We start from the raw sequence: 18,078 nt of genomic DNA, 5'->3' as shown, positions 1-18,078 counted from the left end.
CTAGAAAAGATCCTGAAGAGGAAAGATATACAATTGAGCACTAAACTTAGAATCCTCCAAACCACTGTATTCCCCAACACCATGTACAAATATGAGAGCTGGACAGTGAAGAAAGCAGACAAGAAGAAAATCAATTCATTTGAGATGTGGTGGTGGAGAAAAGTGCTCCATCACTTTTCTCCATGGACAGCCAAAAAGACAGACAAATGGGTCCTTGAACAGATCAAGCCAGAAATCTCCCCAGAAGCCAAGATGATCAAACAGAGGCTGTCATACTTGGCCACCTCATCAGAAGGCACAACTCATTAGAAAAAACAATAATGCTAGGAAAGATAAAAGGGAGTAGAAAAAGAGGAAGAGCACAAGCTAGATGGACAGACTTAGAGACTGCTATGGTCCTGAAGCAGACCTGAGCAAAGCTGTGGAGGACAGGGGGTCTTGTAGATGTCCCATCCACAGGATCACCATAGTGAGGGTCAACCTGAGGGCAGTTAACAGCAACAGCAACATAATACCTCATGGGAATTACTGGGCAGCCCCTCAGGGCAGGCATTAGCATCACATTTGATTAGAGCTAGATCTTTTTTTACTGTGAATTTTATTATCTCTTTTCCTAAAACAAGAAGGGGAGGGGAAGAAATTAATCAATGCCATAAGTCTGTACATTTAAATTCCGTCCGTATGACATTTCTACTTTAATTGCTTCCATACAATTTATATCTGCTAGTCACGCTAGGCCCTAGAGTGCTCCATAAGGCTCTGCTACAAAGAAACTCTTGTCCTATAATAACCTCAGCAATCAAAGGGAAGGAATTATGGGTAAGGCAGAGCAGCCAGAGGGAAATAAACAGGTTTTCAATGACATCCAACTCACATTTCAAAGAGGGAGAAAGTCCAGCCTAACTGGACATGGCCAAATAGCCCAAAAAACCCACAAAAAACTATGAATGCCGGCCATGAAAGCCTTCGACTTTACTCCAGCCTGACTGCTGGTTCTTCTATCGGGAAAGACAAAGAAGGAGAATAGAAGTAAACTAGGCAGCAAACCAACATACTCTTTGTTTATGTCACCTTTCCCAAACCCGCTGTCCTCTGGGTAGTCTGGATGGTTGGGAATGATGGGGACTGTATTCTAACATATCTGGAAGGTGGCCAGTCACAAAAAGCTCTACATGTTCAGATACTGCTGGGATGAGATCCATTTATCATCCCTAACCTACAACACCAGTTAAAACAGGGCAAGGTTAGGAAACTGGTAGAGAAGGACTTGTCCTTCCTGCAGATGAAAATCTCTTTAACGAGTTCACAAAATTGGCAATAAAGGGAACCTGCAACTACAGGGCCTATAAAAAATAAACTCTTTCTTCTTATTAAAAAGAAGTATACCGTAAACATCTTTATGACTTTATCCCAAAAGCAGACAGAATTTGGGGGAAGGGAGCAAGCCACTGCTATTGAACATGAAAACTATTCCACAAGTCATCTTTGTTAACTTTTGAAAGCTATACATGTTTACAATCATACATCTAAACAGGTATGAAGGTAAGTCACATGGTTGCCCACCAAGGCAGATCATAATCCGTCTGGAAGCTTTTGTATGCAAAACATGAAGTCTGTGAGCTATGGGATTTTTCCTAGGCACTGTGCAAATCATGTGGAGCTTTTTAGGACCACAGTTTGCAGAATTTACCAGGCAGTGAGGCCATTTACTTTTTTTCTTTAAGAGTCAAATAAGGGAGAAAACAGATGGCCCCAAAGGGGCAGTGTGACACCATAATAATAGGTTTTATTATCCCTGAGAGAGTTGGATTGGGGCTATGGCAACTGCATATTGCAGCCCCAATCTGGCCAGCTTCTGCCACACCACCAAAATGACATGAAGCCAGCACACGTGTGGTCAGCCGTGTGGCTTTCCAGAGGCATGGGGGTGGCATCAGAGTGTGCAGCGTCTAAATACTACACTCATACAATGTCCCCAAGCCAGTGCAAAGGGCCAGTCTGCTTTGCCCCTAAGACTGTTTTTCTGGGCCCTGCATAAACACCAACCTAAATCACTGTAACTAATATCAGTTTTGTTTTACTAGCTGGCACCCAGTCATAGCTAGTGGCTTCCATGTCACTGGAGGACTGAATCTGCTCCAGATTTTAGTTTGAACTTTAAAGCAATCATCCAAGGTGATGACCTCTATTCCAAGAACAGAATCATAGAGTTGAAAGAGACCAAAAGGTCCATCCAGTCCAAGCTCCTGCCATGCAGGAACTCACAATCAAAACACCCCGAACAGATGACCATTCATTCTCTGTTTAAAAACCTCCAAAGGAGGAGACTCCACTACTCTCCAAAGCACTGCCAAACAGCTCTCACTGTCAGCAAGTTCTTCCTAATATATAGGTGGAATCTCTTTTCGGCTGATACGCCAGCTGCGCCCTTTTCTGGAAGTAAGGGATCTCGAGATGGTTGTGCACGCGCTGGTAACCTCACGCCTTGACTTCTGTAATGCACTCTACATGGGGCTACCCCTGTGCTTGACTCGGAAATTACAGCTGGTTCAAAACATGGCAGCCAGGCTTGTCTCAGGAACATCTAGGAGGGACCACATTACTCCGGTTTTGAGGTCCCTCCACTGGCTGCCTATCAGCTTCCGGGCCCAGTACAAGGTGTTGGTTATCACCTTTAAAGCCCTAAATGGCTTGGGTCCAAGCTATCTCAGGGACCGCCTCCTCCCGTACAATCCTCCCCGCGCTCTCCAGTCCTCTGGGAAGAACTTACTGCAGCCTCTAAAATCTAGGCTTGCGGCGACCTCCCAGAGGGCGTTCTCTGCTGTCGCCCCCAAACTCTGGAACGACCTACCGAATGAGATCCATCAGATAACATCATTAGACAGCTTTAAAAAAGCGGTCAAGACGGATCTCTTCCGGCAGGCCTTTCCAGATTAACCTTCCCGGCCCAGGTTCCCTGATTCCCTCATTCCTCCCGTGGCCCCATCTTAGTGATGGTTGAGGATCAACAGAGGGATATCAGGGGTTTTAGTTTTTAATTGTTGTTTTTATGCTTTGATATTGTGTTTTTAATATGTTATACTGTTTAATACTGTCTTAAGGGGGGGAGGGATAAAGTGTTTTTAATTGTTATATTTTATATTTTACTGTTGTCAACCGCCCGGATTGGTTTGCCATAGGGCGGTATACAAATAAATATTATTATTATTATTATTATTATTATTATTATTATTATTTTCCTGTAGTTTGAATCCATTGCAACATGCCCTAGTGGTCTCTGGAGCAACAGAAAACAAGCTTGCTTCTTCTTCAATATGACATCCTTTCAAATATTTAAACAGGGCTATCATGTCACTCTTACCCAGCAACCTAAGTCTCTCCTTATAAGGCATGGCTTCCAGACCTTTCACCATTTTGGTCACCCTCCTCTAGACATGTTCCAGCTTGTCAATATCCTGCTTTGGACAGCTGCTCCCAAGTTTGGGATAAACACCAGAGCAAACTCACCAAGCCACTGGCATGCGAACTATCACCCACTATACTTGGTGTCTGCTTCCCAATGTATTTAGAAAAATTAACAGAGGTCAAAAACTTTCCTTTTTGAATCTCCCTGTCAGCATATCATTTGCAAGCTCTGTTAATTGTCTGAAATACTGGATAATACTGCTAAATGCTGGATAAACCAATATTGCTCAGGTTTTCCTGAGAAGATGCTCAGGCCTGTTGTGTCAACTGCCATGAAACTGTTACTAGTAGAAGATGTGATTTGTAAAGAAGCCTACCACATACACTGGTGAATTACAGTATGCATCTTGTGTTAGGCTTTTCCTTATCATGCATACCTACCCCAGTGTATCTCATTTCAATATGAATGTATGCATACATAAAATGAATTCAATTGTATTTATTCCATAACTCTCTCTCACCTTATTTCATCTGGTCAACATCCCACACTACTAAATGCAGCTTTCAAACAGTTTAAAAACATTTACACTAAAAAAATACAAATCATCTATGCAACCAGTTTACCTGCTATTTTTTCAAGTGAATAAACGTGATGGTAAAAAGATACTTTCTGAACATCTACAGAGGAACTGTACATTTTAATGGAATTAAGTATAGTTATTATCTATTTTGTGCATTGTTTTTCATTTTATTCTAAAATTTTAATTACATTTTAAACCTCACACTTGGCAGAGCTCCCTTTTCATATACAAAACAGACATTGTTAAACACCCCTTTGGATATTAGTGTCAGTAAATACACTCTATTACTGCAGCTGCAGCAACTCAAGGGAATCAGTTTACAATACACTAACTTAGAACTGCCTAGTCTGCTCTTTTCTAGCACTCTCAAGCAAAGAACCCGAATAGATACCTGTATGTAGAGATCTTGTAGCACCCTTGAGACTAACTGAAAGAAAGAAGATGGCAACATGAGCTTTCATAGATTTCAGTCTACTTCCTCAGATGCAAGTCTGAAGACTGAAGTCTACAAAGGCTCATGCTGCCCACTTCTTTATTTCAGACTTCAGTCTACTTTCTCAGATGCATTTGGTGGTATTAATCCATTACTTCTTATAGTTTGAAATTCAGAAAGGGATATAAAGTACCTATCCATTTCTTAGCAATGGTCATGAATCCCACCACTCAGCATCAGCCAAGTTAAGTAAATAATTCCCTATAATCAATGTATATGTGTATATGAAAAATAAATAGAAAACATTGTTTTGTTACATGAAGTACTGACTATATTTGCCCAAATGTTTCTATAGATACAACTTCTCCAGGTTCTCTTCCATGGCTGGCCAATGCGATGTGTTCTTCTGAGTCAACTAGAGTTCCTACTAGTCCCATTTTGTACAGGGCATCCAATATTTTATTTATTGGTTTGTTTATTGAATTTATCCTACCTTGCAGTGTGGTGTAGTGGTTTGAGCATTGGACAATGACTTTGGAGACAGGGTATGAATCCCTGCTTGGTCATGAAACCCACTAGGTGACTCTGGGAAAGTCACATACTCTCAGCCTCGGAGGATGGCAATGGCAAAGCCCTTCTGAAGAAACGTGCCCAGAAAAAAACATGATAGGGTCACCTTGGCCAAGTGGGTCTGGCCAAGCAGGGTCTCAAACCCTGGTCTCCAGAGTTGTAGCCCAATGCTTAAACTACTACATACATAACAGCCTGCCTCACACTATGTCGTGGTACAGACTGTCAAAAAATGGCAGCCTGCCAGCGCCTGTTTTTCTGCTGGAGGAAGCTTCGGCCGCCAAACTGCGTGGCTTCCGTCTGGTGGAAAAAGAACCAGCGAAAAGTGGGTTCTTTTTATGCCGCAAGGTGGCATTACAAGTGGGGCACTGGTAACTTGTTACATGTTATGTAACAATGGCAGTGCCCATGTATACAGGGCACTGCCATTATTACGCCCTTGTCACATGCTAGGGTTGTGGGGCGTGTGGGCGCTCCGCCTCAAGGCAACCCTAGCACATGACGAGGGCCCATATGTACTGGGCCTTTATGTTCTGACTTAATTCCCATAAATGACAGGTTACTCTACTAAACACCAAGTCTGGTGGTACAGAAACAAAACTAAGAGGAGCCCATGAAAGCTGTGCATTTGCACCTCCTGCATTACAGCCACTTTGTGTGCATGTGCATTGAAGCCACCCATTGACCTATGGTGACCTCATGATTTTCATAGTTTTCTTAGGCAAGAAAGAGGGGGTTGTTCTAGTTTTTTCCTCTGAAATATAACCTACAATACCTGGTATGCATTTGCTGTCTCCCATCCAAGTATTAACCAGGGCTGATCCTGCTGAGTGTCCAAGATCAGACAGAATCTGGTGCCTTTAGGGTATTTAGGCTGCTATTGCAACCACTACCCCCAAATTAAAACAAACTGAACAACATGTCTTCAGGAAACTATAAACTACTCATATGCTGACTTAGTGCTTGCTCTGCTCTATTATTCTTTACCACTCCTGCTGAAGCTACATGTTTAGACAAGCCCTGAATGAAACCAAGGCAATGTAGTCCTTCTAGTTTGCCAGATATATCAAGATGACCTTTAAACACCAATATAAGATGGGGAAAGTACTCAGAACTATCAAATCAGCTTTTAAGGAAGGGTACTTTAAACAACCAGATAGTATTTATATAAAACAACAAGTTGGGTGACTTCAGATTTAAAAAAAAACCTATTAAGTATTATACAAACTATAGTACACACTGTGGTTCCAGCACAGGTCCAAGAATAAAAGCAATACAAATGAGAAGAGTATTCCCTACCCCACACAGAGAGAAGTTAAGAGTGTAAGCGTCTTAAGAGTGCAATATTATGCGTGAATACTCAAAAAGTCAGTCTGACTAAACTCAATGAGTCTTGACCTCTTTTGTTGCTGTTTTGTGCCTTCAAGTCATTTCTGATTTATGGTGTCAGTGTATATAATGCAATTTCTCTTTTTAAGAAGGTACAAAAATTCAGATCTGTATACACACACACACACAGAGAGAGAGAGAGAGAGAGAGAGAGAATTTAATGTTTTGGGTAAAATTTATAACAATAATATACTAAACACAAATAAAGAAGCAGTTCCGAAATACACAACATACTGTACCCTTTATCTGTTAATTTATGGATAGGGTACAACTCTAGACAACATGGGTTTTACTGTATGCTAGTGGCACTGGCGGGGCCCTATTTCACCATCAAGGAAGTGTATAAACATTTACTGGCATACATATAATTATTCACCTAGTCCCTCATTTAACCAGGCAGATCGTCAATCATTTCCTGAAAATAACACCATTCTTTTTATGGACAAATTTCTAGCCTTTAAAACTGTGGACTGTGAACATGTACAGCTATTGTCTCAACTATACTGTACATAGAACAGACACTGAAGCCATGGAAGGAACAATGTAGACTTTGAAGAACTGCAATTCAGTGTCCTGCATATCTCCTAATCATGTTGCAATTAGTACAGAACTTTTGTTTATGCAGGTTTCAGGATTCAATGTTTTTTAATGCAATATCTAGTTCATTATGGTGCAGAATTCATACATATAACATGACATTCTCTAAGCCTTATTTCTACAGGCATTATAAACTTGCTAGTCTTGCAAACAACCAGAGGCTGTGCAAGACTGTCCGACTGAAGCACTCAGCCACAGGAGTTCTCTATTTCTGACAGCCTTCCTAAACCAAGAAAACAATGACTGGGTCTCCCAAGTACAACTTCAAGCCAGCTCCAGACTTTACACTGGCACACATTCCTGCAGATCTGGGAGCCATACCAGACTCTGCATTCACAGAGGCAATGTAGCTTGCAAGTGGCTAAGCTGCAGATCTCAGCTGCCAACCTTTCCATAACCATAGCCATTGCTGTGGCTAACATCAGCACCCTGCTCACTTCCATGCTAAACCACCCTATAAATTTGGATGAAAGACCAATTCTCTGGCATGCAGCAACTGTACAAAAGATCTTCGAAATGCAACTTAAGACAAAACCAAATTTGTTCTGCTGACCCATCATTTCTTGTTGCAGACCAAAAAGCAAGCATCTAAAAGGACATCCACATACATACCCAAAGAAAGATAATCCAAGCAAATGAAAAAGAAGGAAACCAAAGTTCTCTGCAACATCAGGGTGAGTAGGTTTTGATGGAAGGCTGCACAGGACTGTTGCATTCCACCTGCATTCATAACCCCCCAGATCTTCAGTACCCATGGGTGGTCACAGAGATAGTCTGGGAGATGGGCATGTTACCAACCCCTATGGTACATTGTAGAGGCTTTGACAGGACAGGTTGGGCTGGTGAAAACACAGGAAAGAAGGGTCCTCAGAGTGAATATTACCTTCCTTGGGAATTATCCATACATCCCGAAGGAGAACATCTAAACCCCAGATCAAAGGGCCTTGAGATGGCCCCCAGTTGCCCAACAGCTCAGCTAGTGACAAATGTATCTGAGAAGCTGCCTGCCACCTGAAGTTCCCACAATTCTCTAGAGTGACACAGCAGTGGCTGTTACAGAGCACTTGGGGGGGAGGGATTCAAAGTGGTCGGTAGGTCTCAGCTGCTTCTACCAGATAAGAATGGTGACTGGGCAGGAGTGAGAAAGAGCTCAGTATCTGCAGTGTGGAACTCATTAAGGTGCTTGGCTCCTGACAGATACCTGATGATGCTAGTTCTGCCTGCTAGCCATGCTTCATGTTTTGAGAACTCCTATACAGCACATGGGTGCAAATGCTTCCTTTTTGACTACTTTCTGTCCTCCCAATTGGTTATAGCTTTGTCTATATGTGGAAATTATGGAGGAGTGCAAGAGGAATATAGAAGATGATTCTGGAAGCAGCTTTCTGAACTTCTCAGCTTTGTTCAATTTGTATCAGACTTACTTCAATGAAGTACAGTATCACTTTGACTTATATTCCTTCCACAGTTACTCTCAAGATTCTAAGGTATACTAATTCAGTATACTATAGCCAAGGCTACTTGCAATGTGAGCCTGTTTTTGCAGTCCTAAGGGCGAGACATTGGTGTGTGTGTGTGGGGGGGGTGTTACAAAATGAAGACTCCCAGGATGCAAAAATTCTGTGAATTAACAACCTCACAGAATGTTATTTTTAAAATATATATTTAAAAAATTACAAAGCACCAATAATTGTCCTCTAGTGAACAATATGTGACCATATTTTGGGTTGGTGCATCCTTTGGTGCAGCACCCTTTAGGGTGGGAAATTTTTTACTCAAAGGTCTCAGATTCTTTACATCTGTCTCTCTCTAGATATTTCCAGATATTTCAAACTCATCTCTTTCATTAACAAGCTGATTATCCTCCATGTTAAATAAACTGCCCATCAGAGTTATGCCAGATAAGCCAAACGTTAGAATCATCTTTTTTCCTCCAAATTCAATATTGTTTTAAACAAAAAAGTTTCTTTTTAAAATACAAATATATCTACCAAAGTACAACTAATACCAACTAAAGTTTCCAATAAACTTCTGCAGCCACACTATTAGTCTTTCTCTCCCTGCCTTTGAAACATGAGTATTTCATTACTGCATGGGGTGGCCCTGGGCTCCTTATGTATTGTATGGTCCTCTTCACCAAAAGAAATCACCAAAAGAACCAACAGGTCAAAATGTGATTCAGTTAAGTCACAGCTGGTCCTCAGTAAACAATGGCAAGACTTATTTTTTAATGCAGAATTCCAGTTCTACTTTTATTTAAAAATGGAAAAACATACCATTTGAGAACTACTAAGTAGCCTGAGATACTATTTTTTATGCCAAAAGTTAGATCTGTTACAAAACTGGGAGTAAATCCCAGTGAATACAATGCAATTTAATTTTGAGTAAATTTTGAATAAACCTATACATGTTTGCACTGTAAGTGAATTAGACTTCATTCTCAATTACTGTAGTAGGAGGAAACTCATACCTATCTTGCTTAACTCATTCGGGTACGATTTATATCTAATTTATTTAGGATCAAATCCTAACTGCACTTATGAGGGAGTCCATGCTATTGAACAAAGTGTAATTTGAGTAAACATGCACATGATTGCATTGCATTTCTAGATCTAATCCAGTGTGTTTGCACCACTCCTTTTGAACAACATTAATTTCTTCTGCCATTAATTTTTGCAGTGCTGTAACCCAGTTTTGGATAGTTCCCATGTGCTATTGAATGAGAATTAATCTTCAACAGTTTATCCACATACCAAGAATTCCAGAGAGATAATTCTATTGCAGTAAAAGCAAAGCATCTTCTGGCACCTTGAAATTCAATCAGTTATTATAGCACAAACATTTGCAGACTATATGCCTCTCCATCACATGCAGAAATTTTAATATTTTTAAAAAAAATTAAAATATATTATTTTAAAATTTTCTTTAAAAACAACACATCTTGCCAAATGATTACTTTAACCACATGAAGCTATGTAAACACTTTTAGGTTGTGTGTATAATATTGTAATTTAAAGGTATACTTTTAATTTTGCTAGTTGTTTACATCATAACTATTACCATTACATTCAGTGATATACAGAAACTTATGAGAAACATTAGTACAAAAATATTACTAAGGATTCTGTATGGTGTGGTACAGGGGGTCAATGGGGGGGGGGGTGTCACACCATGAGTTACTGCACTGAGTGACACCAACCCTAGTGACACCACTGGTCATATCCTCTCCACTGAATTTCTGCATCCTTTACTCTGTGACTATTTTGCAGATTCTTTAAGCAAAGGGGAACCACACAATAATGTCAGTGTCTTTCATATGCCCTGTTTGTGATTAGAAAGTAATTTTGCTCTGTGTACAATGGAGATGTAGTACCTCATACACATATATACACACAAACACCTTTTGCAAATGTCATTAGACCAGTCTATTCCTGACAATCAACCTGTCAAATTGTTTGGATTTGGGGGTAAGCAACTTACTATTAGGAAGTGTTCACTATTTGCAGTAGAGCACCATCTGGAAGGCTGCACAAGGTGAACCTATCACGGGGTTTTCTTGGCAAGTTTCTTCAAAGGGGATTTGCCATGGACATCTTCTGAAGCTGAGAGAGTATGACTCCCCCAAAGTCATCCAGTGGGTTTACATGGCCAAGCTCGGATTTGAATCCTGGTCTCCAGAGTCATAATCCAATGCTCAAACTGTAGTTCTCCTGCTGGCCAATTTCACTCAGATGAAATTGGCCAGCAGGAGAACCACAGTCCATCTTGAGCTATACAGGGGAAAGTTTCCATAGACATGTAAGAAAGGTGTGTCTCTTGGAGAATGTGAAAGATTTTTAAACACGAAAAGCCAGTTCACAAAAACAAAAAAACAATTGAGGTAGGCAATGGCCAGAAATGCCTCTTGCAGTGTTACAAAAATTCTCAGATGTATTGTTTTGTCCTCTGCGTTCTCAGTGGTGGGAAAAATGTGGGGGAGGAGAGAAACCCAGACGACAAACAGGCCTTCCTCAACAGTGCTGCACTACATACAAGATTCTTTTCATTCCCTTGACAAATGCAATTTGCGTTCAAGGGCAGGTTCCGTCTGGGATGAGGCCGCAGCCCAAATAATGGAAAGGGCTTCTGTCCAGCTGGAAGAGGCCGCAGCCTACTCAGAGAGCAGCCCCTTTCCCTCCCAATGTAAGCCACTCAGGACACAGTCAGAGGTTAAGGAAGGTTACTTTTTGGGAGGACTACAACTCCCAAAAGAGCCAGTGTAGTGTAATGGTTTGAGCATTGGAGTATGACTCTGGAGACCAGGTTTGAATCCCAGCTTGGTCATGGAAACCCACTGGATGACCTTGGTCCAGTCCCACTCTCTTAGCCTCTGAGGATGGCAATGGCAAAACCCCCTCTGAAGAAGCTTGTCAAGAAAACCCCTTAGAGTCATAAGTCGGAAACAACTTAAAAGGCACACTACCACAACAACAAATGTGCCAGGATCCCATTGTCTCTGTTCAACCCACTGTTTATCAGCAGTGATGAACTGATGAGCAGCCGAGAATCTCCCAGGGGCAGGGTGACCAGATGTCCTAACCACAAAGGAGGACAAGGCACCATAAAATGTAGCACATTTAAGCAAAAATGTGGAACAAATAAAAGCTGAAAACACATAGAAGTCTAAATCCATGCTTCACAGTCTGGTGAAAATGGGAGACCTTTTGGGATTCCTCCTGGACAGAAGACTGAAATGTAGGACAGGTTTTGAAAAAGAGGATAACTTCTGGTCACCCTGCAGGATTTGAATCCTGGCTCGGCTGTGCAAACCCCCTGGGTGACCTTAGTCCAATCCCACTCTTTCAGCCTCAGAGGATGGCAATGGCAAAATCCACCCTTGAAGAAATTTGCCAACACACACACACACACACACACACACACACACACACCAGGTGTTCACCACCTTGAGAGTTGCCAGAAGTTGGTAAGGACTTGAAGACACCCAACAGGATACAAATCCCAGAATCCCCAAGGGACATGATGACCTGCTGTCCTAACCACATACGGGACAAGGCACCATGAAATGTAGGACATTTTAAAAATGTAGGACATTCCCAAACAAAAACACTAAAAACATTCCTAGAAATATAAATCCATGCTTCTTAGTCCTGCTCCAAATGGAGGGCATTTTGGAATGCCTCCTGGGTGGAAGGTTATGAAATGGCAGACATGCCCAGGAAAAGGAAGACGATGGCTGGTCACCCTGCAGGGTTCGAATCCTGACTGGGCCATGGAAACCCACTGGAGTGACTTTGGTCTAGTCCTACACTCTCAGAGAATGGCCATGGCAAATAAATAAATAAATAAATAAATAAATAAATAAATAATCTCTGAAGAAACTTGTCAAGAAAACTCAATGATAGGTACATTTTGTACCTACATTTTGGCAGAAGCAGGTATTCATCTACTTCCCTTTAAAATGTTTTAAGAGATGGTGGGGGTGGGGGGAAGCTCAGTGGGAGGAGAAAGGGAAGTCCCCAGTAATTTTTAAAATTAAAATTTCAAATATCAAAATTTTAATTTTTTTAAAAAATGAATTTTTAGAAATTTTTGAATTTTTTTCAAAAATTTAACAACATCCCATTTTAACCAAATCTTCACCATTCAGGATGTGCATACGATATTGTAATTTGAAGGTACAATTTTAAATTCTGCTAGATGTTTATGTCAGAATTACAGTGCGTCCTTCCCTTACGTGGGCGGATCCATGTCAGATACACACACACTCCGTGTAAGGGAAATACTGCGTATGCTTGAGCCCCCTTGAAAACAATGGGGCTTGTGCATGCAGCACAGTGCACCACCACGGCCGTGCATGCCATTGCTTCTTTTGGCACGCGGCTTTCAGCATAAGCTGAAAGCGATGTATGCTGCGCCCACTTATGATGCAGGTGTACTGTATTAGCATGACATACAGTGGTATATATGGGAATTACAATTTACGAGTAACATTAACGCTAAGGTGGAATCTCTTTCCCTGTAGCTTGCATCCACTGTTCCATGTTCTAGTCTCTGGCACAGCAGAAAATAAGCTTGTTCCAGCCTCAATGTGACACCCCTTCAAATACTTAAGCAGGACTATCATATCACTTCTTAACCAACTCTGCTCCAGGATAAACATACCCAGCTCCCTGATTATGTCCTCATAAGGCATAGTTTCCAGTCCCTTCGCCATTTTGATGGCCTTCCTTTGGACACACTCCAATTTCTCAAACTCTTTTTTTAATTGTGGTACCCAGAACTGGATACAGTATTCCAGGTGAGGCCTGACCAAGGCCGAATAGAATGGCACTATTATATTCTATGATTCCACAAAAAAGCATGATAAGGATTCTTTATGGTGTGAAATGGGAGGAAGAGGTCAATGGCGGGGGGGTGACACCATGAGTTCCTGCACCAGGTGACATCAACCCTAAGAATGCCACTGGTCTGTGAGTCGCCTCAGGTCCCTTCGGGGCAAAAGGTGGCCTAGAAACGAAGGAAATACCCTCATCCCTCCACGTTCATTGGGATTAGGGGCACAGGACCCCCCGTGAATGTGGAAAAACCACAAATGACAAAAACATTATGTTTTCAAAATTTTTCAAAATTTGAATTTTTTTAAACAAATTGAAATTTTTGAAATTCTTTTAAAATTTTCTTTTAACATCATCCCATTTTAACCAAATCTTCACCATGTATATGTAAATACATTTAGGCTGTGCATATGGTATTGTAATTTGAAGGTTATAATTTTAAATTTTGGTAGTTGTTTATGTCAAAACTATTAGCGTGACATCCAGTGGTATATGGAAATTATGATTTACGAGTAACTTTAATGTTAAGGTGGAATCTCTAGGTCTTCCAGTGCAACTCTGTGGTCAACATCTGCCAGACACTGACCACAGAATTGAGCTGGAGGAGCTACTAATGCCAAGTGGAGCGTTCTCGCTAGGTCTTCCAGTGCAACTCTGTGGTCAACATCTGCTAGACATGTACCATAGAATTGCGCTGGAGGGGCTATAAATGCCTAGTGGAGTGTTCTCTATAGGTCATTCAGTGTGCCTTTTGATTAACCACAGAAGACCTAGATATTCCTAGAAAGAACATACAGTAGACCCTTGTTATACACTGGGGTTTGGTTCCAAGGTCCTCTGTGGATAACAAAATTTGTGGGTGCTCAAGTCCCATTAAACATAATGATAGAGCAAAATGGTGTCCCTTATAAAAAATGGAAAATCAAGGTTTGATATTTGAAATTTAGACTTTTTTTTTAACATTTTCAAACCATGGATGCTTGAATCTGTGCATAAGAAATCCATGTATAAGAAGGGCCAACTGTATTAATAAAACCCGTGAATAATCAAATCCACAAAAGTGGAGGGGTGAATGTAGATGGAAAGGGCTATCAGTATATACAGTACTCATGTAGAAATCTAAAAACTTATGCCCAGAAACTGACCCCAAAATCCCAAGTAGACTTATTTATGGGTCACTATGGAAACGTGATAGCAGTTTAGCAAGAGGAGAGGAGTTCAGCAAGAAAGAGCTAAGCAGAAAGAGTCCTGGGTGATTGACTGATACTGCATTTGTTGAAGAGTTCCCCTCCCGCCGGTGCATCTGGCTGAAGTGATGAAGCAAAAAGCCTCCATGAGAGTCTCTCTTGCCATAGGCACACATACATACACTGAATGAGCCTCCAGGTTTTACTCTCAACCTATCCATGGGTCATGGCCCCAAAACCTGACCTCGACTTATACATGAGGTCGACTTAGTTGGGTATATATGGTAAGCTTACTTGAGGAAGTAGCGCTGGCCGGTGTGGGTGAGGGCCATCTCCCATCCGGGGGGCAAGGGGAGCTCGTCGGTCACGTCGTAGGACTGCTGCCGGAGGTGAGCGTGCTGCTGAGCCAGGGCCCCGGAGGAGGAGGAGGCGGCGGCCGAGGCCCCCAGGCCCAGCTGCAGGGAGGCCGGCGAGGAGTGGGAGCGGACGTGGTGGGCCCCAATGGCGCTGAGGCGGGGCGGGTGGCTGCCGGAGTCGGTGCTGGACTGCCGCGAGTGGGACCCCGAGTCCGGCTCCTTGAAGAAGGACTCCGGCAGGATTTTCTTCCTCCATGAGCTGGGCGTCGGGTTCATGACCGAGTTGAAGAGGGCCTCCAGGTCCGTGTCCAGGTCCTGGGTGACATGGATGACCTGCTGGCCTGGCGGAGGGGGAGGCACCGGAGCGGGGTTCATTCTCCCACCTGGAAGGGACCCCAAGGGAGAGGACAGGAAAGAGAGAAAAGAGGAAAGCAGAGGAGCCCCAGAAAAGAAAAGGAACCTGGAGCGAATCAAAGCCCCCAGGCCCTAGATCTCCTTTTGGAAACTTGTCCAAACTCCCTTCCTCCCAGAATAGTTGTTTAGCAAAGCAAAAGAGCTCTTAGAGAGAAGAGAAGGAGAGAGATTCTTTGGAAAGGACCAAACCACTCTCCCAACTAGTTCCGAATCATTAACAGTCAAAAGGAACGTCCTTCGGCCAACCTTCTCCCCCCAAAACAACTTTTCTGAGACAAGGAGCCTTCTCTGAAGTCAGAGAGCCCTGGTCCCAGAGGAAACTCCCATTCCCAGGACTCAGGAGCCCTGAGCCCAAGGCAGTGAAAGCGGCCTCAAAGGGGGTGATCTGGGCCGGACCCAAGCGCTCTCCCAACTAGTTCCCAGCCACAGAAAGTTACAAAGGAACTTCCTGGAGCCTCCCTTCTCCCGAGCTGCCCTTCAAGCCTCAAGTCCCCAGCCCCTTCCTCTCTAACAAAACCCAAACAACAACAACAACAGCCACCCTTTTGGCCGCTTTTGGTCCCAGAGGCCGGGGCCGCTCTTTCCCAGCGAGGCAGGCGGAGATGGGACGCTTCCCCAGGAAAGTGAACCAGGAAAAGAAAGGCGGGGGAAGCGGCAGCAAAGAGCAGAACGTTCAGATCCTCAGCGTTCTGATTGCGAACGTTCCGATTCGGGAGAGGTTTCCGGTTTGGAACGTTCGGACCTGGAAGGTTCTGATGGCGAAGGCAGCGGCAGAAGGTGGTTGGCGCGGCGAAAGTTCGGAGGGAGAAGGCGGGGCTGCCAGGGCTGGAGGGGCCCTTTCCTTCCTCTGGAGTCTTCCTGGCCTTGAAAGCCCGGGAGCCTGGAGTTGAGTTCCGAAAAGGGCTTCAGCTGCAAAAGGTGTTGCCTTTCCTGAAAGGAGGGAGCAGGGGGAGCTTTTGCAACGCAGCCCCACCCGGATCCCTGCTCCTCCGAAGCAACTAGTGCCCCAACTCAGCTCCCCTCGCCTCCTCCTCCTCCTCCTCCTCCCCAAAAGCCACTCCTGGGCGGCGCAGAAAGTTTGGCAGCTGCATTATTCATGAGCTCAGAGGCTGGGACCGGACCGACGCTGCTGCTGCTGCTGCTGCTGCTGCTGCTGCTGCTGCTGCTGCTGCTGCTGCTGCTGCTGCTGCTGCTGCTGCCAGTCCCCCAGCAGCCCTCCTCTTCCTCCCCTCCAGAGCCGGACTGGGCTGGGCCGCCTTGGGCCTCCTCTGCTCTGCCCTTGTTTTAACTTTTCCAGCATTGTCTTTGCTTCCCCTCCTTCTGCTGGCCAAGAGGAGCCTCCTGCCAGTGGGTTTCGGGAGCTGGAAGGCAAGCATCCCACACTGCATCCACACTGGAGAAATAACCCGGTTTGGCCCCGCTTTAACCAAGGCTATGGAATTCCAAGGCTGTGGAATTCTGGGAATTGGAGTTTGCTGTGGGGCCCAGAGCGGGAAACAGGACTGGGTCTGGGGTAATAATAATAATAATAGTAATCATCAGCCAACCTGTATGTGGAGAGATCTTGCAGCCCCTTTAGAGGCTGACTGAAAGAAAAGAAGCTGGCTTTCCTAGACTTCAGCCTACTTCCTCAGATGCATTTTTGGGGAGAGAAAATTAAATGAAAAAAAAGATAAAAGAAGATGTAAACAGAATTTCAAAAACTTTGGAGAAATTCATGTGAAACCTTGAACATTCCCCGTCAGTCGTAATCCCCGTACATCCCACTGAATGCCACACTAGTCCTTCTGATGGAAACCACCAGCAACATTTGGAAAAGAGACGCCACCTCAACCTGAATGCAGCGGTTCTCAACCTGTGGGTCAGGAAATCGTAGCAAAATTACAATTAGGAAGTAGCAACAAAAATAATTTTACAGTTGGGGATCACCATACGAGGGAACGGTATTAAAGGGTCACAGCATTGGGAAAGTTGGGAACCACTGCCTTAATGCTACTCATAAATTGTAATTCCCGTATATACCGCTGAATGTCATTCTAACAGTTCTGACATAAGCAACCAGCAAAATTTAAAAGTATAATTATTTTATATATAATTATTTCATGTTTTGCTTATGTTTTATTTTGCTTTGTAAGCCGCCTCGATCTTGGCGGAGAGGCGGCATATAAATTATTATTATTATTATTATTATTATTATTATTATTATTATTATTGCCTTCAAATGACAGTATCATACACACAGCCTAAATGTATTTACATATACATGTCAAAGAGCTGGTTAAAATGGGATGCTGTTAAAAAGAAAAAATTAAAAGTTTAAAATTTGAAATTTTAATTTGTTTTTTTATTTTCCAAGACAAAACAAAAATACAAATAACTGAATACACAACACGCAAAAGCAAATAGACAGATACACACAATAAGACAATTAAAATCTTGTATTTCTAAAAGACTTCCGAAGACTTCGCCGATTCATTAGTTTGTCTTTTTTTCTGTATATCTTCTTTTAAATTAAAGTTTCTATAATGTTTACTCTTCTTGTATCCATAATTTTACTATAAATTTATAATATAACGTAAACCATACCATAAATTGATGAAACATTAACTTCTCACTCTTAGTCTTATTGATTCTTTAAGCTCTATCAACAGGTGTTTCCTCCATTTCTTCTTTATATATTTAAGTACTTTTTCCCATTCATCCATTTTAGTTTTCCTAAATTCCCTCTTTAACTCTTTTGACAGAATATCTGTTTCCTAACATGTCTATCAGTTTAATAATCCATTCATCGATTTATATATCTTTTCTCAC

General features: G+C 42.6%; 1 protein-coding gene across 1 annotated transcript in view; it reads right to left on the bottom strand.

The window, feature by feature from the left end:
- LOC149318131 (WW domain-containing transcription regulator protein 1-like) overlaps nucleotides 1–15,638 on the bottom strand; it is a 108,206-nt gene extending 92,568 nt beyond the window's left edge. Inside the window, exon 1 of the mRNA XM_089509067.1 lies at nucleotides 14,792–15,638. Coding sequence (XP_089365193.1) covers nucleotides 14,792–15,228 — 437 coding nt within the window. The 5' untranslated portion in view covers nucleotides 15,229–15,638. The remainder of the gene's footprint in view (nucleotides 1–14,791) is intronic.
- Nucleotides 15,639–18,078: the final 2,440 nt, after the last annotated feature.

The sequence above is a fragment of the Sceloporus occidentalis genome, unplaced genomic scaffold (genome assembly GCF_023333645.1).
Source record: "Sceloporus occidentalis isolate IW3139 unplaced genomic scaffold, rSceOcc1.0.p SCAF_2, whole genome shotgun sequence".
Classification (NCBI taxonomy): Eukaryota; Metazoa; Chordata; class Lepidosauria; order Squamata; family Phrynosomatidae; genus Sceloporus; species Sceloporus occidentalis.
The sequence above is the reverse complement of the archived record's forward strand: the minus strand, read 5'-3'. Positions and strand labels throughout refer to the sequence as shown.